Here is a 20,887-nt window from a genome sequence, read left to right on the forward strand (position 1 = left end):
TTCAGCGCTATTGTAACATATTTGTCAGCTGTATTGTTTTGCACTAATTTATGTTATATTTAAGTTTTGGTGACATGAGGGGTACAAAATATTTGAAAGTCTCATTTGAATTTAATCTTGTCAGTAAGATTAAAAGACAGGGTTGCACTATGATTATAGGTTCTTAGGCAGCCATTAGCACAAGATACACTGCACAGATACAGGGAAGAATGGATTTCAAATATCAGCAAATTCTGGATGCAAATTTCATGTAATCAGTGAATAACGTGAAAAGAGTTATGTCATGTTTCTTCAATATTTTTTAAAGCTCATAAAATAAAAAGTAACAGTGCATTAACATTTGAACAAGGACTCATTTCAATATGTTTTGGCTGCAGGGCTTGTATTTACACAATTTTACTTAAAAATCAACAACATATGTATTTTGCCCAGCGTTATCTAAACTGGTGCATACAAGTAAATGTAATTTACCTGTAACAACCTTCATGTCATCACTTTGTTTCCCAGCTCTTGTTCTTATCAGGTTTATTAACGTCGGTTCATTTATTTGCAAGATGGGAATAGGTCAAAGTGTATCTTTATCAGGCAGCTTGAGAGCAGTCCTAATTGCAATGTGCAAGTTGAACTGCCATCAATAAACACTCACCGTCAGTGTGTTAATAGTAGGTTTCTATGAGCGTGCGTCTGTGTGTAGTTTATGTATTCACCGGCTCACGTGGATGTCACAAAACAGCCATGGAGTGTCCGTGGACTTCCTGAAAGTAGTGCCTGATGTAGGTGTATTTTTTCTAAACAACGACTGCCTGTATGCTTCATCTGGCAGTCTGGATTACATATGACTACGTTTTTCGTTTTAGCAAATTGGTGGTTGACACAAAACACAATATCTGAATATTTAGATAGATGTCATGAGTCCTTTCGTTTTTCATATATCCCTCCGCTGGTTTTTGTCCCCTTTCAGACTGTTTTGGTCTTTTCGCTGTTAGCAACGGAAAGAACCCGAGATAGCAGTAAACCCTATTTTGAAATAATTGCATTTTTTGTTAGGACTACATAGTAGGTTGACAAAAGGTGTAACATCCATGTTCATCTTGGAACAGTGATTGGCGCGTGTTGTCTTTTTTAAATATAATTTTTTTCTGTTTTAATAGTAATTGTACATATTGCTAATTTAGCTAGCAGCTGGTAGCCAGCTAGCTTCTTAGCATAGCATCCTCTTAAAGAGGCACGTTGACATTAGCTTGTTAGCTAGCCAGAGCTTAGTATAGCTAACATTAGCGAGCTGTCACACAACCATACACTCTCTCATCGTCAAGTCATTGCGGTGTGAAACTGGTCGTTTTAAGACGCTGTCTTTTATGGGATCACCATGTCAATGAAGGCCGGTGGAAATCGCAGCAAGCCCGGTGGTAGCAACACCGCTGGTGCCCCCGCCTCTGGAGCCGGAGGAAGCGGCGGGGGAAGACAGAATATGGGCAGGTCTGTGAAATGTAATCGTTAACGTATTGAAATAAAAAACATATCAGCGGGGAGAAACGTGATCAGTTTTCAGTGCTTGGGCATAGACACTTTAAATAGTTACAGTTTTAAGAGATGACATGTCCATTAAGTGGTCCAAAACTTGTACATGTTGGTGAACGCTATGTGGGCCTTGCGACGTGTTATCTAGCGTAACGTTATGCAGTTTAGCTAGCAAGGCCTGGCTGCTTGCTCCAGTAATGTTGCAACTTCGTCGTAACGGTACCTCCTCTCGCACGCTGAATAAAACATAACATCTGGTCTCAGGCCATGTAATGAGACAAGTCTGGGCAGAAAGACAAATTTTCACAAACGTGTATCAGTGATGTTGTTTGGCAAGTTTAGTATCGGCTTGGAGTCAATTTAGCAAGTGTTAATGAGCCGTTTTACAGCCCTTGTTTGTTATTCCGTGCACTTGCCACATTCAGTGTTATTACAGCTAGCTAACGGGACACATCCTTACGACTTTTCAATTTAAGAGACTGTGGCTGAACAACAGTGTTTGTTTTCCATTGACTGTCATGTAGCTTGGTGCGTTACCGCAACACTGCTGCAATGGGTTTGCCAAGAAATTGATATAAAGCGAGTGGGCGCACGAAAGAAAGGGGCGGATGAGGAGGAGAAGGGGGGAATTATAGACCGACGGCTTTCAACCTTGACGTTACTGCTCGTATGAAATAGTGTCCTTGAAGTATGACATTTCTGCACATGTTGTCCCAAGATAAAGCTAAAACATTGTCTGTGCAGGAGCTGCATGCGTATTGTGAATCTTTGTATTGCTATTTTGGTCAGGCTTCTATTCACCGGTTACTAGGACAGTACGCCCCATTCATTGCGTAGGTTTCATCTAGTAAGGCCGTATGGAAATTTTAAAATTAGAAAGCGATCAGTTGATCCTCAGGCATACAGGATTCTCCATTTAATATTGAAACGACTTTGATTTGGTTTGAGTATTGAGGACACGAGTAAACCTATTACTCATTTACTATAAGGGAGCTGTGTGGGGAAAGCGGCCATTGCCTACGTTGAATCAAGTGTGGATGTCTGTCCATGTGCCAGCTGTTGAACGAGGTGCATTTTAGGACATGCTTGGAAAAATGAATGCTACTCAGGGTTTGGTTGGCAGTCACTCCAGCATTATGCCAAACAGCAAATTGTTATGGGACCTGAGGATGTTTCATTTACAATTAAATTGGATGATTCTTGTTGATGATTTTTACTGTTCCCCTTTAACATGTGCATCAGCAGTTCTGTACCATCTTACACATGTACACCACTACCTCCTGAGATTTCTATTATTCAGTTGTACAGTTGTCCCCTTCTGAGATTACTTTGTTTAGTATGCTAGCAGAAATTTCCCATTGCCAGTTTGACAACGATGGCATTTTTTTCTTTCAGGGGACGGCACAGTGGAAAAGGTCCTGCAGCAGTAAGTAATCAGTTAGCTCTCATAAGTCAGTAGAAAATAGCTTTTTCTCATAAGCATGTGTCATCAGAGGTTTCTTCTACTTGTGTGCTGTGTATCAAAGAGGGGAAACTGTGTTTTGAAAGCATACACACTGAATCAGTATTTCTTTTCATTTATACTTGACAGTCATTTCAAGACAGTATCTTGTTTTTTTAAAGCATGCAATTTGGTTTTAAAGTTTCATTGGAGAGACCTCAAACCCAGCATAAATCCTGTGGTTTGATAGCTTTTACTGATTGCTTTTCATTATGAATGGAGGAAATGCCCTGTAGGTGTAGCACAGCAATGAGAGTCAGTTTAACATAATTCTCTCTCATTGTCTTTGCAAATGGGGGGCATCAGAATTTAACTTTGTCGTTTCTTTAGGTCATTTTCAGTGGTGTATATGCAAATGTGAGGATGGTCCATGTCTTGACTTCAGTGGTGGTACGTTTACTGTCTCTCTTACATTTTTGAGATAATGTTCAAGGTATCACTAATATTTTTGTGTAATTTTTGAAATTTTGACTTTTGTGTAATAAGTGAATTTAAAAATAAGTAGCAAAAGCATGTCATGCTTACTTTAAATGAGTAGGTAACAGCAGTATGTACTGCAGCCAGTCTTTTACCATATGCTGTTTCTTTTAAATGTCTACGCAGCAATAAACAAAACTTCTGAGATTTGTAGAGACATCTGGTTGCATAAACAAAGCAGAAATTGATCAGTCACTTATTCAAATCAAGATTTGTTTCCCAACTTGCTGTTTCTCAATGTGTAAATTGAAACTGACAATTCATTGAATGAGTGACTGCTGCATACAGTGAGTAATATTAGTGCTATCTTTTATAGGGGACCAAATGCGAGCTGAAAGTGAAAAATGGAGCAGTCTATGAAGGAGTATTTAAAACATATGGTCCAGAGGTAAGGCTCACACAGTGCAGCGTTCTTTATAGGTGTTAATATGGAGCCAGATCTGTAATTTCCTCAATAGCTGTACTAATGATGAAGGTTAACTGCTTGGAAGATGCCTTGCCAGCAGCTTGACCCTAGAGGTGGCTTAAACACATTTCCACCTTTCCTTTTATGGAGGAGAAATATGTGGACCTTCATCTCTTTCCTTTTAGATTGAAATATTCCCCAGCATTTTCCCTTTGGGGGAAATTTCACTTTGCACAACATAAAAGCTTAACCTTAGCAAAGGTAGAAGTTTCTGTTCAGTTAATTTAGTAGAGCTGGGGTTTAGCTTCAGTTCTTAATTGCATGCCTGCAACATACCTTATCCCTTACTTTTACATCAAACTGGTTATAGCTTCCACATCTTTTGAAAGGTTGCTCGACTGAAATGTGAATAAGGCCAGCAGGATACTCCAGCAGAAATTGATTTTGGTGTGCTTGTACAGGCAGAAACACCACTTTGTTTTGAGACCAAAACAAAACATCACATGTGGATTTTATTACCACAGTGTGTGCAGGCTAAGCAGTCAAACATGCTGAAATATTCACATAGCTGTATTCAAAACCATTCTGTATACTGCCTCTTACTCTCTCAACAATATAATGTTTAATTTCAGGGCTTTGGTTTTAAATTTTGTTTTAAGGTACTTTACTAGTTTTACTGGATCTGAAGTGCCTCTGTCTGGTGTGGATGGCATTCAATAGCAGCAGAATCCAGTTTATTGAGTTTAATAAGCTTTGATGCATATTAAGTTATTTCATTCATTAGGTCCTTTGCTGCTCGTCAGGTTTATTTGCATTATCTATATAAATAGTTTGTAGTGCATAAAATGTCAGAATATGGTGAAAGAATTGTGCCATATATTTAGACTCCACCCTCTGCAGATTGCTTAAAAAGATCATTCCGAATTAAATAACTCGGAGGGGAAAACGGCATATCTTTCTTGAGAAGATTGAACAAGTTACTGTTTGATATTTTAGAAGATAAGTTAATTAGTGACTGATTTTTGTTAGTTTTGTTGCTGTGATGCAGGATTAAATGAAACAAATGCATGGTATTTATCCTCAAATGTCCCATGGCACCTCGTATCTCATGTAGATATAGTAGTTCAGGCCTTTGTTGTGTTTCAGATCCTAATTTTTCCAATTTAACATAACTTTCTCCCTCAGTGTGACCTGGTGTTGGATGCTGCCCACAGAAAAAGCCCAGAGCCAAGCATAGGTCCCAGGAAAGAGGATATTGTGGAAAGCATCATTTTCAAGGCCTCAGATGTTGTAGTCGTGACCTTCAAAGATGTAGACCTAAATTTCGCCAGGAAAGGTACTGTTGACAACTGCTGTCAATGGCAGTTTTTAAAATACCTAGTGATGTACATGCTAAAGTTGTAAACTATGTATGTATGTAAGGCAACTAAGTGTCATTGTATTTAGTGCATAAAATAAACATATGGCAGAGTAAATGCCCATCACAGTATGCCCCATACACAATATATAGATTTTTTCAGTCTGTATTCACTAACTTGATATCAAAGAGGCGTTAAATCTTGTGCGTCTGCTCTGAGCGGCCAGTCATTGAAGACTAATGTGATCTATTGATTGGTCAGAAGGTTGCCCTGGCAGAGCAAGGACACTCAATAAAGGCTGAAGGAGTCTCCTTCATATAATTCATCCATACTATTCTCCTTTGAACAATAATACATTATGTGGGAAGGTTTTATTTTCTGACAATGAGCAGGTGAAAAAGTATGAGGGCTTCATCATATGATTTAAAAGAGGTATTGCACTGGTGAATTTCTAAAATTGTTATCTTGCTCAATTGAACAGTTGTAGACTAACTGAAAATTTTACTGTGTTGTACAGAAAAGAAAAATGTATTAAGAGCATATAAATAAGTACACAACACAGTTAAGTGTTTCTGTTTCCTTTGTGTAATTATGAAAACAACATGCAATTTGTAAAACCTACTAAAAGAAAACAGAATTATTTTCTTTTACTTAGTTGGTCCATATCCCAAAATTGTAATCGCCAGTCAGTCATTCTGTCTGTTAGACCATCTTCTGACTCTCTGTCATCTGTCTGTCTCTCCTCTCCAATGGTCTAGTCTCCTCTGACACAGGTAATATATGGCTGTTTTCTCATCTCTCACATTTCTGTATGCTCTCAAACATACATGCTTTCATAAGCTTACATTAAAATAAAATCATACTCAAACAAATGTGAATACTTTAGGCTGGGGCCTAATCTGTTGCTACCAATTGCTGCGTTGTAATTCCAACGTGATGATACCATTTACTGCTTTCATATAATTCCATTGAATATTTTACACAGGTCAATCTTGGTTCATCTTTGCATCTGAGGCTTTATCGCTACACTGGATGTTGCTTTCAGTGGAAGAGTTACCACTTGTCCTGTCACACACAGTTTTTGGGGTTTTTTTTTAATTAAGATTTTCTTTAGAGGCTTAGCTGAAGCCTACTGTGGTAATGGCCCTAGGCATTATATATACAGGCACATGTTTACTTATCAGAAGTCTTACGATGTGTGTGTGAGAGAGAGACACACCTAATTGCATAAAATATTTTAGCTAATAATTGTTTTTGTTTTAAACTAAAAGCAGTACTAACTTATTTGTAGTTTGTCTAAAATCGGCACTTCATTTTTTATTGTAAAATTTAATGTATTTTGTTGTACCTAACGCCAAGCTAGTAATTTATCTTTGAAGGATATGATTCTATTTTGTTAAACCTGTGGTTACCCTACAGCGCTTGATTTTAAGCCTTCTTGGACTACAGCTAAGGTCAGATGAGACCTGTGTGAGAGGAAATTATAACTATGATTCCATTGAAAGCAACAAATTGAAAACCCATTTCCAACACTAGCACTTTAATTTGATTTATGAGTATTGTATAAAAAATCAAGTTATGTGAGGTTGTTTAATTTGGTTTGGACCTGAAGTTGAAGTCATATAATTGACTACAATTACATGCATGTTTGCTTAACCCTCACTATGCCCAGATTTGATTTGTAAATGTTCCATTTTTTATGTACAACTCCCTTGATGGACAGTGTGTTCAAAGTATACCAATCACCTTTGCCAATGTAATTCAGAACTCTTACTCAAACTGTCTGTATGGTGCTAATCTAGTATTTCTTGCTGTGTACCAGAAATACTAAAATGCACTTTGTATTGTTGGATGAGTTTGGGTGACTGAGTTATGTAACTCCAGGTGGCTGATATGCTTTATGCACATAGTCTGTTGGTGCCAGTTCTGAGAATGTGAGCGCAGACTTGGGCTGACATGAGATTAGACGTCCTTTCAAATATATTTGGGGGTTTTCTTTGAGCCTGCCCCTGGTTTTAAATGAGCAAATGAAATAATTCTGTAAGCTTACTTACATAGGGTAAATATTTGTGATAGTATTGACTACCATCAGCCCCAAATGGCCTTATACACATATGAATATTGTTTCTCAAGCTGTTGTCATGGTTGTATATGATACAAGGGGTTGTACTTGGTAGACCTGCTGTGATACCTGCTTTTAATTTCTAAATAGGATTAGCTTGGTGAAGATAATAGCATCTTTCTGCTTGAATTACTTTTAATTAATTTAGTTACATGCTAAGGCAGTAATTAGAGATTACCCTTTTCTCTGTACAAGTTTTTATATTTTTGCTCACACTGCTGTTTTCCTTTAACCAATGCCAGCTCAAGCAATAGCTCAAATTTTTTGAAAGGATTTTCCCCAATCCAGTTGGGCCCATGTCTTGATTGTGAGTGGGTGTGTCTGGTCAACCACCACTACCTCCATAAAGACCTGCTGTGGGAGCTTGAGGCACAAGCTCATGAGGCATGATCGCTTCTCTGCATAAACAGTGAAAGTGCAGCCATGTGACTGTATACCATTTTGAGCCTATGGGGGTGTGTATGTTGATGTGTAGCAGTCTGTTGTACTTAAGTACAGTGACTTTCACACACATTATTGTGTTGTAGGTTTAATTTTACTTGGATACAATTCCCATTTTCCCCAAAAATTTACACCCAATCAGTAACTCATAATGACAACTTTTTTTTTCTTACATTTTTCAAAAGAAATCAAAAATGTATCTAATTTACAAACAATATTCATATACTGTGCTGTGCTTCTCCAGGTTGTGCTCTGGTACACCTTTTTTTTTATTGTAAAGTGTAAGCACTTGGCTAAAATAACTTCAGAAGTCCTCTGCAGAGATGCAGAAACCTGCCAGCAACACTCCATCAATCAGGGTTTTATGGTAGAGTGGTTCAATGGAAGCCACTTTCAGTAAATGGCATATGACAGTGGCTTGAAGTTTGCCAACCAGCATTTTATTGAGTCAGAGCATGAAATAAAATATTATCTACTCGGATGAGATGAAAGTGGAACTTCAAGCATTGTCTGGTGAACATCAGACTAATACCATCATTGTGGTAAAGCATGGTGGTGGCAGCATCATGTTATGGCGGTGGCACTAAGCAATGAGAGGGAGGAGACAGGGAGACAGGTCAGATTTGAAGAAAGGGTGAATGTAGCTGAGTACAAGGAGTTTCTTAGAATCCTATAGCACAGCCTTGGGGTTTAATTCAGGGATTTGGAACAGTATGGAAGTTCACAGACCCTGGAAGGCTGTCAGACTGTCTGGAAGAGCAGGATAAACTGCCCCAGTCCAGGTTTGCAAAGCTTGTAGAGATTCATGGAGAGTTGAAGCTGTAGTTAGATTGGAAAATAATTAAGCTTCTGAATACTTCCCAAATTAAAGATTTCAGTTTCAGATTTTGAATAAATGTGAAACAAAAATCAATTTTCACTTTGTCATTATGGCTTATTGAGGTGTGAAAACAGCAAATCTGCCAATGAAAATTAAAAGTACAACATAATAGGGTACAAAAAGACAATGTGTTTGAACACTTTCTGAAGTTACTGTACGTATTCTTTGTGTGTGCCACAGACAACTTTACAGATGCAGCAGTTAGCGGCAGAATTAATGGCGAGCATAAAGAGAAAGATCTAGAGCCTTGGGATGGAGGAGAGACCCATAACTCTGACAGTCTTGAGTCTCTGGATACAGATGTGGTAAGAACGCACAATTTGTGATTGCACTTCATACTGCATATAGTGGAATCCGCACAGGCTTTTACTGTCAGATTTAACAGATATTTTGACATTGGGAGGAGCTAACTGATTCTGTCATACCTGTGCTTCTCTCCCATCATTTCAGTCAAATGGGTGGGACCCCAATGACATGTTCAAGTACAATGAAGAGAAGTATGGAGTCCTGTCCACTTACGACAGCAGCCTGTCTACATATACGTAAGCCTCTGTGTTCATACCTATATGTCTCGGTATGCATCAATTTGTTAAAAAGTTTAAACTTTCATAACACATTGCACTAGGTGTAAGTACCGGTAATCTGCATTTTCTACTTAATACATTATTATATGTTTTTTTTTATTATTGTGTTACAGAGGTATTTTTCAACATCTCTTTAACCTGTGTTGTGTCATACTTTAAAACCTGTTTTAGTTTTACAGCAAAGTAAATTCTTTTTTTCAAGGTCTGAGCCTCAGTCCTCTATCACCCTGGTGCCCTTGTCTGACCTGAACTTGTTTTCCAGGGTCCCCTTGGAGCGGGACAACTCAGAGGAATTCCTCAAGAGGGAGGCACGTGCTGCCCAGCTGGCAGAGGAGATTGAGGCCAGTTCCACATACAAGGCCCGTGTGGCCCTGGAGAATGATGACCGCTCTGAAGAGGAAAAATATACTGCTGTGGTCCGAGGGGAAAGGGAGTCCCACACAATTAACAGGTGAGCTCAAGGCATAAATACAAACTCAGGGCCAATTTATGCTTCTTGTGTGTGTCAGTGTACCTGTACTAATTATGCAATTGTAGGCTGACTTTGCAACCAGCATGTGTCAGATTTCATTAATTTCATTTCATTATGATCGCAGTACTGTAACATTTAAGTCCTTCTTACTGGTATTTTCTGACTGTCTGCTGTTTACTATCAAATGAACGCAAAGAAATTACTAAATAACAATACTTGCAGAATCTGTCGTTACTGCTGCATGCTTAGTTTGCAGTAGACCTCAGGTGCAGACATGAGAATCATATTTGAGCTTTAAACAGAGATAGTTACTGCAAATGCACTAGTAGGCAGCAGCTGTTCCCAGAACAAATGCTTTCTTGATAATTAAAGAAACCACACGCTCATTTTGGTTGATGAGAAGTACTTAATTGGACAAAATAGAGTGTTGAAATTATTCCTCCTCTTCGTTATGTTGACTTTTGTCTTGTATATAAAACGGAACCATCTGCCTATATTGTTTTTGTTTTGTTTTGTTTTTTTTGTTTTTTTTGCACATGTGTAGAGAGAACAAGTACATTCCCCCAGGTCAGAGGAACAGGGAGGCAATGTCTTGGGGGCCAGGACGTCAGAATACACCTCGTCTGCCTCAGAGCTCAGCTGGACCCCCAGCTCCTCGGCCAGGACCTCAAGACTACAGTCCCAGCTCAGGGGCTGACCAGAGGGTGGTTAATGGAGGTACGGTTATACATCACACACTAACCTCTTTGTTGCTGCTTTCTACATTCTATATACAGAATTGATATATGGGTACATTGGATGGTGAGTGGGTCTAAAGTGACACACTGTTATTTTTTTCTGTTATTTATGGTTTAGAGTCTCTGGGCATTGGTTGTTGCTGTTAATTCATTCTACTTTCTCTATGATAGTTGCAACATTTTTCATCTGTGCCCTTCTGTCTCATGTTTTATTAGTCTTTTCTCTATTCCTGCTTTTCCTTTGTTTTCCCTACTTTAACTGATTGTCATCTGCTGTTTGTCATTCTTGATCATTTGTCCTTCCCTCCTTTAGGTACATCCCACTGGCCCTCACCCTGTCCATCTCCTTCCTCTCGTCCCCCCTCTCGTTACCAGTCTGGCCCCTCCTCCCTGCCTCCTCGGGCAACCACGCCCACCAGGCCACCCTCCAGACCCCCCTCTCGACCTTCCAGGCCTCCTTCTCATTCATCCCACCCCTCCTATCCCTCCTCCTCATCCTCCTTTTCCCACCACGGGCTCACGTCGCCATCCTCCACTTTGCCCAAACGCATGTCTTCAGAAGGTACCCCACATCAGTGTGGAGTAGACCTGGGCAAAGGCATGAGTTGAAGGTGGATGGAATGAGCTCAAAATGGAAATAATTTTTCCAATCATGTTAAAAACCATTTGTTAATAACAAGAGTTAATAAGAAAACTACTTTCAAAACTAAATTTGCCCAGGTCTAGTGTGGAACAACACAAATAGGTGAACATGCATCTTTAGACTGAGTTGGGGTCATATTTGCAATTTCTGTACAAATGGAAATTGTATATAATATATAGCAAATGACAAAGTTGACCCTTTCAGTTCATCAAGCAGTTCCTCTTGGCATGTGGGTGCACTGCTGTGTGTGCTGGGTTTTTGTTTAGCAAGCGCTCTGCCACTGAAAACATTTCTCACAATGTTTTTGTTTCTGTTTTATTTTGTTTTTGATGGTGCAGGTAAGAGGAAGTTGATGTTAGCAGACAGCTTACTCTTTTAGCTAATATTATGACTACAAGAATAAAATAAATAACATATAAAATTATGAGCTTAAATTGTTCAGATGCCTTGATAGAGATTGGCCATTTAAAAAGAGGATAGTTTTAGTAACTAAGTTACTAGTTCACTAGTTTTGTTTCAATTCAAGCTCCACTGAGCTGGATTATTGAGCTAAAACAATTAAATACGTGAATTGTGGTGAAAGTTGTCAAATGTTTTAAAATGGATATTATCTGTGTAACTGCATAAACTCTGCTAAATAGTGAATTCTTTAAAGACCTGTTTCCACATCACTTTCTGCTTTCTATGCTCTCGGTCTCCATTTCTCATCTCACACTTTGCTTAATTGTGGTTGGAGTGTGGTGTGTTGCCTGATCGCTTTATGGGATCATCTGCAGTTTCTCCACTAACATGTTTGTCACCAAATAACATTGCTGTATGATGTGATATTTAAAAGTTGCATTAAGATATAACCAGTACAGATGTTGGGTTTCTGCGAAGGTTTTGAAATACACAGATGAACCTCAGGCTGAAACCTTCATAACAGGGTGGCAGGAAACACTGTGTAGTGTGTTTACCCCACTTCCACTGTCTGTTTACAGAGTTCTGTCTGTCTTTTGGTTTCTTTCTTCATTGACAGGTCCCCCCAGGATGTCTCCAAAATCCCAGAGAACACCTCGTGCTCACAGAGTACCACCCTGCCGGACCACTGGAGTTCCTCCAGGAGTGGACTTAATTTCCCACAGTAGCCCTGGAGAGGTCCCAGCGACTCCACCAACCAGGAGCAGCTCCTCTGGAGGGACATGGTCCTCAGTTGTTAGTGGAGGTAGAATGGTTCTGTACTTCTTTTTCTTTTTCTTTGTGTGGTTTATTGTGATTCATTTGGATATTTCTACTTCATTAAGATAACACACAATGCATCAGATCAGCAAAGAACACTAGGGTTTTAATGCTGTGGGTACTTAAAGCATTACATCCACCTTGCATTATCTTATTGCGTGGGGTATGCAACCTCTAATGTTGCCCAGTGAATCAAGATGAAATAATTTGGTCATGGTAATTTAGCATAAGGTATATTTTGTGATCAACAAAATTAATTTCTTGTTTCCCTCCTCAGCTCACAGACCTCGCTCACCACGGCAGAATAGTATGGGTGGATCTTCCCCTGGCTCCTCTTCTATACCATCACCCCAGACAGGGGCAGCTCCTGTTGAAACAGTTGCTACATCAACATCGGCTTCCTCTCCTACTGCTGCTGCCCCTGCCTCCAACATGGTCACCTCTCCATCCGCTGATGGTAAGCTTAAAAGTAATCAGCTTTCACCAAGAATAAAACCATGGGTTAGTTGATTTTGTGACGTATTCATATAAATTTCACTGCAATGTACAGTTATTTTGAAATGTTATTATTACCTTTAGGCAACGCCCATAGTCCATAATGTATATTAGAACACTTTTTTATTTAATAAAAATAAAAAATCTCCAAAGAAATTTCTTAAAGTGTTTACACCCCTAATTCAGTACTGAACTCGATCTGTGACTATCAGCACTAAACACAAGCACTGTTCACAAATCCCTGCTCTGCTTTTATGCTTTGGAGTAAACTAATAATTTTTCTTTGTAGCAAAAGAGTGTTGGGTTCAGGAGACAAGACAAACATCCCCCACGGCAAACAAGGAAAACATTAAGCCCTCAGACAGCTCATCCAGTATCACCAGACCAGTCTGTAAAGGTATAGCTGTATTTGCTTTATAGTGTTGTGGCTGCTGTATCACTAAGATTTTAAAGAATAAACCATTTGTTAATATGTTTTATTATTTAGCTTTGTAATCTATTTTAGGGTATTTACTCTGGCTAAATAGATATTTCCATTACTGAAACCCTCACGTCTGTCTCTTTCTACTGCTCTTATAGGACCCCCTTCTATGGCACCAGATCATAGAAAACAATTAGATAATTTAAAGAAATTTAGTGTGGATTTTAGGGTAAGTATCTCATTCATTTATTAATATGGTATAGAAATGCCAAAACTTCATGTTTATGCGGCTGCACCTGAGTTTGTGTGTGCTGTGAACTGTTCTTTTCATCTTCCCTGTTCCAGTTGCAGTCTAGTTCAAACCCAGACCCCACCTTTGACCAGATGACGACCAAGCCTTCCAGAGATTCAGTAGACAAGCCTAAAGACCTTCCCCTGGACAAAACAGCGGGGCGGGAGGGAACTGAAGAGGGTGTTGTAGTGATTGCTGCCGGTACCCCTGGTGGTGCCTCTGCCACATCCAACACAGCCACAAACACCAGTAAGCCTGGCAGCCCTGCTGCACTGTCCCCATCTCCTTCAGCCCCAGATCAGAAGAGGGAAAGCCTGGATGTGACGTCACAGGGAGTTCAGACCACAGCCACTTCCACATTCGGTGGACCTAAGCAAGAAGAGAAGGAGGAGAAAAAGGAGGCAGTACAAGAGTGAGTGGATGGTTAAACAGGGAGATTGTATGTGTAATCAGAGCCTAGCGTATTTTATGAGAGATACTGTTTTGACAATGGACATGATTTTATTCCGCCTCAAATGTTATTGCGAGAAACACTAGAGCATTAAATGTGTATTAATGTGGCATTAAAAATAGTTTCCGGCAGATACACTACTTACTAATTATTCAGCGATGTTTGCTAAAAATCTCTTCTAGCAACTGTGTTAGGAGGTTACAGAGCTTTTCTGTTGCTAATAAGAACAGTATATTGGTAATACTAATTTTAAATTTAGACTAGTTTCTCAAATGTTAAACTCTTTTTTGCAGTCAAGTGAGAAAATCCACCCTGAACCCAAATGCCAACGAGTTCAAACCCAGGTTCAGTACACAGGTCAGTGTTCCCTGTCACCTTAATTTAAACAATATAAACTAAACTAGCTTTCTGTCTCTGACATTGTGTCTCTCTCTGTTTTTAAATGCTACTTTATCAGCCCAAACCAGCCAACACTCCAACGCCCCCCCGGCCTCAGGGCCAGCCTAGCCCCTCCATCGTGGTCCCACAGCCCCCAACTGTCTATTTCCCCCAGATGTATCCCCTCACCCCCGTCAGCCCTGGAGTGCAGGTGAGACACACACCCCCATGCTGAAATGTGCAGGTTGGACACAACATGTTGTTGTTTCTATTTAGAGTAGTTCACCCATTAAATGCATTAAATCAGTGTGAAATTATTATCCCTAAATAACCACATTTGCCCTGATATCTCCCAATATATTTGTTTTTAATTGTTTTCCCTTTCTGTCATTGATTTAGCTGTAATTCAATCATTATTTCCTGATTTTATTTGTTTAGGAACACACGTTTTTTTTATAATTCCTTTAACACATCTTGACAAATGGACCATGTCCATACACAACATGTGTTTGCCATCGCTTTTCTTCTCCCTTCCCTGTTTTTTATTATTATTTTTGCTGAATTGTGTGAAAAATGTTTAGGTAAATATTTAGGATAACAAGCTTTGAAATGTTTAAAGAACGGAGGAAGAATATGAAATATGTATACAATATGTCAAAATATTTGTAATCGTACAAAATACTTATTACTAGAAAAACACATGAATCGATATATTTTCCTGTGTTGCTTTAAGAAAAACTTGGTGATCCAACATCAGACACATGTAAATGGTAAATAACTTGGTGAACAACTAAAGAGTGGTTCTTTTTTCCTTTTCTCCCCCTCCTCCTCTCTCTCTCTCGCTCCATTAGAAAAGCATAATATGGAAGGTTTGTGGATTTTTTTAAGATTTCTATTATTTTTAAATCTATTTATTTTTTTAAGCCCAATCAGCACTCAGATGTTTGGCTTGCTTGTTGGATTAATGCCATCAGATGTTGGTTTGCCAACTTCTTATTGCAATTCATTTTAAACTGTCATCACAGATGGACTTAACTTCATCTTATTTCTATTGGCTTCATCTGTTTACCAATGGCTGTGAGCTGATAGGAGTTTAAGCCTCTGTTGTTTCTGCAGTACTGTTTGTAATAGAAGTGCATGGTGTATACTGTTAAACAGTTAAAGAACAGAGTATGATGAGCAATGTTTGGGTTGTAGTCGTAGGTGTTAAACACATTTTTTTGCCCAATGATAGACGAGCATAGAAAATGCATGTGGCCCCAGGTAAGAGATTTCCACAGTCTCACATGCACGTTTGTTTTTAAAATACAGTTTGTATGTGTTGGATGAGGGGTTAGCTATTAAAGCGACAGTTTAAAGCTGGTTAGTTTGTATCCAGCCCCACAGATTTATAGTAAGAGTATTCTCACTCAAACAAGCATAAAGTCACATTTTTAGCCAAGGGATGGTTTTCATTCTTGTAGAAATGATGCAGAGGTGCCCGGAGACAATTAGGTATAAACTTGTTTTCTTCATCTACCACTATCATCCCCCTCCTCCCTCCAGTCTCCAGCTATGTACCAGGTTCAGATGCCACATATGACGGTCAGCCAGTCTAAACCCTACAGACCAGGTAAAGGTGAGAATAACCACAGCTTTCTCTCATTTCCCTCCCACCATTGTCGCTCTCACGCTCCCTTTTGCTCTCACTCTCTGTGTCTCTGAAGCGGAATAACATTCACGTACAACATAATATGTATAAAGTTACATTTTCACAATTAGGGGCTGTGCAATTAAAACATCTTCAAATGGTACAAGTTTCTGGTCTTTACGTTACTTAATATTAAGAACGAGTTGCATTATAGGTTTTTTTGTTGCCATGCTGTTGGTAGGCTAGTGCATTTCTGCAAGTTCATTTTGTGTGTCTTTTAGAATTACTCATCTTATAAAGTTTGGGAAACACTTTGCCTCTTATCAAACAAGCAGTATTTTCTCATCAGTCCTCTGTGGAAAAAACTCTCTTTCATGTAAATTGTTAACATGAATCTCCAGTACCCAACATGCCCCAGCAGAGGTCAGACCAGCATCACCCGCCAGGCACGCCCACCATGATGCATTCGGCGACAGCAGCAGGGCCACCCATTGTAGCACCAAACCCGGCCTACTCTGCACAGTACTTCACCTGCAGCCCGCAGCAGTTCAGTCAGCCGCTGGTCCAGCAGATGCCACACTACCAATCGCAGGTGAGATTTGTTCTGCCACTTCCAGTATTAGGACTGCAGCAGCTGATCCAGCAATGTTTAGCCCTAATAGGAGCCATATGTAGCCATTAAAGTTACTGTGGTCCTATCAGTTAGCACTGGCAGTCTTTCTCTTTTCCAGCTGTTCATTAGTCCGCCATTTGTCTGACAGATGCCTACAGTCCAGCCACTTGACAGGGTGCCAGCAGGATGCCAATGTTTCATTTCTTTTGATTTGTGGAACTGACTGCAGGCTCCTGGCTCTCACACCTGAAGTGTTGTTACCTTTTTGTAAGCAGAAGGCAAAAACAACAGCAGGCACACAGTTCGGATTTGTGGGTTTATGTCATCTAAGGGTAAAATAAGGATATGGGACGGTCATTTCATTTTACTCTTAAGTCAAGTACAAATGTATTTAAATAGCCCCATATGTGGCAAATTTGTGTTTGAGCTCCAGCTTTCAGTTTTTGAAGTATTGATGAGACAGAACTTTGCACACACAGGCTCTTATGCTGATGTTGTCTGTCTGTGTGTCCTCCAGGCACAGCATGTGTTCAGCCCCGTAATGCAGGGCAGTGCCAGGATGATGGCGCCTCCCACACATGGCCAACCCAGCCTCGTCTCTTCTTCAACTACACAGTACCCAGAGCAGACACACACCATGTATGGTACGGCAGCCCACCCCCTGTGTACTATGATATGAGTATGTGATGCCAACAATGGTATGTGTACTGGTTTCACACATTTCATACCTACTAGTGCTGATTCTTATCTCACAGTGTCTCCGGGGCCAATGCCTCAGCAGTACCCCCACCACAGTGCAACCTTGCACCCTCACCCACAGCACCCCCAGCCGTCTGCCACGCCTACAGGACAAGCCCAGCAGGGTGGTCCCCCACAACATGGGGGTCCCCCTAGCCACCCGGCTGCCAGCCCAGTCCAGCACCCACAGCACCAACAGGCAGCAGCAGGTGTGTAGATGAAGTCTGTTAATCCTGTTTCACCTGGAGCTGAATGTTTTCTAATTGAGCATTAGAGTAATATACTCTTTCTATTTGTGTGTTGTAGCAGCAGCAGCGGCGGCCCAGGCCCTCCATCTGGCCAACCAGCCTCCACAGCAGCAGATGTACTCGGCTTTGGCCCCCACGCCCCCTTCCATGACCCCGGGTCCCAACCCTCAGTCTCCCCAGGCGTCGTTCCCTTCTGCCCAGCAGACTGTGTATATACACCCACAACAGGTGCAGCATGGCTACAACCCCAACCACATGGCACACGTGCAGCAGGTAGGTCACAACAACACCCACGGTGCCTCCAGCCAAGTAGCCCGATTGGCAGTGCTTCCTGTTTTTAAAAGTGGAAATGATGAAATCTGGGATCAGGTCCAGCAGGTGTTTAAGCTATGAATCAGTTGTATTTTGGTGTCAGTGCTGTAGGTGCAGGGGATATTTTTGAAAGTCAAGTTCAGGAGGTGTACCTCACACTTTAGTTTGTGCATTAGTGTGTTTTTAGAAGTGGAACCTGGTATAAATATATGTTGACAAACGGCCACACGTGTCATTAACGGGAGACGTGACGTTCCAGCGAGGTTGTCAACACTATAGCCAGAGCCACCGCACAAATATACTGTTCAGACTGAAGCTGTTCCAGTAATTAACTTCCTTTCTATGTTGTAATGTTTTTGTTGGTGGACACAGATACCGTGCTGATTTGTGAGCTGTTGTTAGAGTTTTTATTGGCCTTATTTTGGATAGTAGAGAGCCCAAGTGGCCGTTTACCCTTTATTATTTGTTATTCTAAGCTAATTGCCTCCTGACTCCAGCTCCATACTTAATGGACCACTCGCTCTAAAAAGAAAAATACAAAACAAAAAAAGCATTTTTAAAAATGTTGTTCAGTGACTTCAGCAAATGTCCTAAAACATTTCACACAGTATGTCTATGTCCCAACCTGATGTATACATTTCTTAGAAGGCTGGTTACATCTTTCCTTCTTTTATTTTGATATTTAAAATCATATTTTGGCTCTGTTGTGTTTGCCAAAGTGATGCTTTACCTGGAGCTTTTTTCTTAGAGCTTTCCTGTGGTCACAACCTCAGAGGATCCATTGATGCTGCTTCTGAAAGTAACCCACACACAGCAGTTGTGGCACTTGTCTGTCTGATTCATCTTTCTAATGAACTGTTCTGTTTATCTCTCGCTCTCATTCTCACTTTCTGTCACACTTTTGGTCTCACTGACACACTTTGTCTCACACCTAGGCCCATATGCAGTCTGGCATAGTGCCGTCACACCACCCAGCACCCACCCATCCACCGATGATGCTGATGGCTACCCAGGGTCCTCCAGGCGGTCCTCAGCCACCCATGCCCCAGGCTTCCCTCAACCCCATCCCTGTTTCCTCCACCACACATTTCTCCTACCTGGCACATCCACAAGGTGTGTATGTCTAGCACACGTTGTTACTTCGATTGCTACACTAACCATCCATCCTGTAACCTGGAACGTGAATAAGTGTTGTTTATACTGATGTGCAAAAATGTATCCGTTTGTCATGTGTCCAGATGGCCTCTGGCTTTGCTAATGTTAACATCTACCAGAGGAATAGCCTGAAAAAAACCCCACACTGCACATTAATTTGTGTTGGCAGTATTTCTTGACAAGATGTTATCAACAGGTGGAGCCGGTGAATCAGTCCTGTTTTATTCTAGTCTGCCCGTACTCTTGCTTATATCTGGGTTGATAACATTAGTGAGCCAGCTGTATTGTAATATGACGCTGATGGAAACCGTGGGAGCAGATGAATTAGTGACTTTCAGTTTCGGTCCTGTTTGTGCAGAATATGATTAAACCAGATGTTCGTGCTCTTCTTAGCTGAAGCATCTGGTACCGACATTCTGTAGCCGTCTATGATAACCTGTAGTTTCTCAAAAGATATATAATGATGGCAGCTTTAAAAGTCATCATGTTTTAGAGTTTTTAACATTTCTGCACAACAACAAAGACGAAGGACACGCTAACACGTTTTAAAAACACAAAGTTTTTCCTAATGTGAAATGCGAGCATTTTACTAACAAAAAGAGGCTTGTAAGCAGAAATCACAGTTACTTTAGAAGTTACTGATTTGATGTAGAAGAACAGCATGTGTTCAGGTGTAGTACGTTGGGCAGGGATGATGGAAACATTGCTTTGAGCTTCTATTGTTAGAGATATGAAAAAATGAGAACTTCACCTAAAGTGTATCAACTCTTCACATAGTTTTTTTATTTTTACTTTGCCCAACGTTAGCCAGACCAAACCGTTTCCTGTGTTATTGTGTTCAATCTCTAAATCCCTCCACTTCAGATTTTCCCCCATTTTGTCTCATGTCTGCAGTGCAACCTCATCATCAGCAGCAGCTGTAGATAGAGGGCGTCAGCGAGACGAGGGACCCTCTCTGTGTTGTGCTCCTCAACCAGAGCCTTCAAAGCCAGGCGTTGAAGAGAATGAGAGCCCTCCCTCTCGTCTCTTTCCTCATCCTCACCAGACATGCTACACATCAGCTTTTCTCTTCCTCCCCTCCCCTCCCCTCCCCTCCCCTCCCAGACTAGGCAATAAGAGAATGTTAACAGGTTGATGCAGTGACATGTTTTAACGAGCTAGAGAGTTTTAACGGACAAGACTGCTCCTATTCAGCCCCTGTTCTCTCACATACAGACACACACACACACACACACACACACACACACACACACACATACACACACAGAAACAGGAAAAAATAAAACCCACACAAAGACACCTGCAGGGGTCCCAAATTGCAACTTGAGTCAGCTTGCCAAGTCAGAAATGAGAGAATGAGAGTAACTAATCAGTGAGCGTGAAGAAGAAAATTCAACTGGAACTTGTATTTTGTCTGCACCTTGTTAAGGAAAAAAAAATCTTCCAACTTTTAGACAGTATTAATCTTACTGTTTATTGCTGCTGCTATGTGCTGCGTTTGTTTCCAGACTAGTTTCTAACCAAACTAAAAAAACAAAACAAAACATGACAAGAAGCTTCCTGTGAAATAAACACATTTTGGCAGCCAAGAGGACAGGAGAAATGTTATTTATGAAAATCTAATGGCTGAGGTGAACAGATACCACTTCTCACCTGACCCTTATGTAACTTTTAAGTTAAAGCTTTTACTTTGTAGATAATATAAATAATTTAAAAAATGAGCAAAAAAATTTAAAAACAATAAAAAAGTTTTAAAAACTGAATGACTTACTTTGGTTGAGTTGTGGCTTTCTC

General features: G+C 40.4%; 1 protein-coding gene across 10 annotated transcripts; it reads left to right on the forward strand.

Moving 5' to 3' along the window:
• Positions 1 to 957: 957 nt before the first annotated feature.
• atxn2 (ataxin 2) lies at positions 958 to 20,349 on the forward strand. 10 transcript variants are annotated; one of them, XM_026342991.1, is made up of 27 exons: positions 958 to 1,479; positions 2,917 to 2,947; positions 3,353 to 3,412; positions 3,816 to 3,887; positions 5,091 to 5,241; positions 6,022 to 6,036; positions 8,887 to 9,011; positions 9,157 to 9,248; positions 9,553 to 9,741; positions 10,307 to 10,479; positions 10,813 to 11,061; positions 12,161 to 12,346; positions 12,638 to 12,817; positions 13,145 to 13,252; positions 13,435 to 13,505; positions 13,622 to 13,980; positions 14,313 to 14,376; positions 14,477 to 14,608; positions 15,249 to 15,266; positions 15,943 to 16,015; positions 16,429 to 16,619; positions 17,158 to 17,284; positions 17,396 to 17,587; positions 17,685 to 17,899; positions 18,687 to 18,737; positions 18,874 to 19,051; positions 19,988 to 20,349. In XM_026342991.1, exons 1-27 carry the CDS (start codon positions 1,370 to 1,372, stop codon positions 20,014 to 20,016), a joined length of 3,441 nt encoding a protein of 1,146 aa, XP_026198776.1. In that variant the 5' UTR covers positions 958 to 1,369; the 3' UTR covers positions 20,017 to 20,349. The 10 variants fall into 10 exon arrangements, with proteins under 10 accessions (XP_026198776.1, XP_026198777.1, XP_026198782.1 ...); XM_026342992.1 differs by having other exon boundaries at positions 15,943 to 16,009; XM_026342997.1 differs by lacking the exon at positions 18,687 to 18,737.
• The last annotated feature ends 538 nt before the right edge of the window (positions 20,350 to 20,887 follow it).

The sequence above is a fragment of the Anabas testudineus genome, chromosome 9 (genome assembly GCF_900324465.2).
Source record: "Anabas testudineus chromosome 9, fAnaTes1.2, whole genome shotgun sequence".
Lineage (NCBI taxonomy): Eukaryota > Metazoa > Chordata > Actinopteri > Anabantiformes > Anabantidae > Anabas > Anabas testudineus.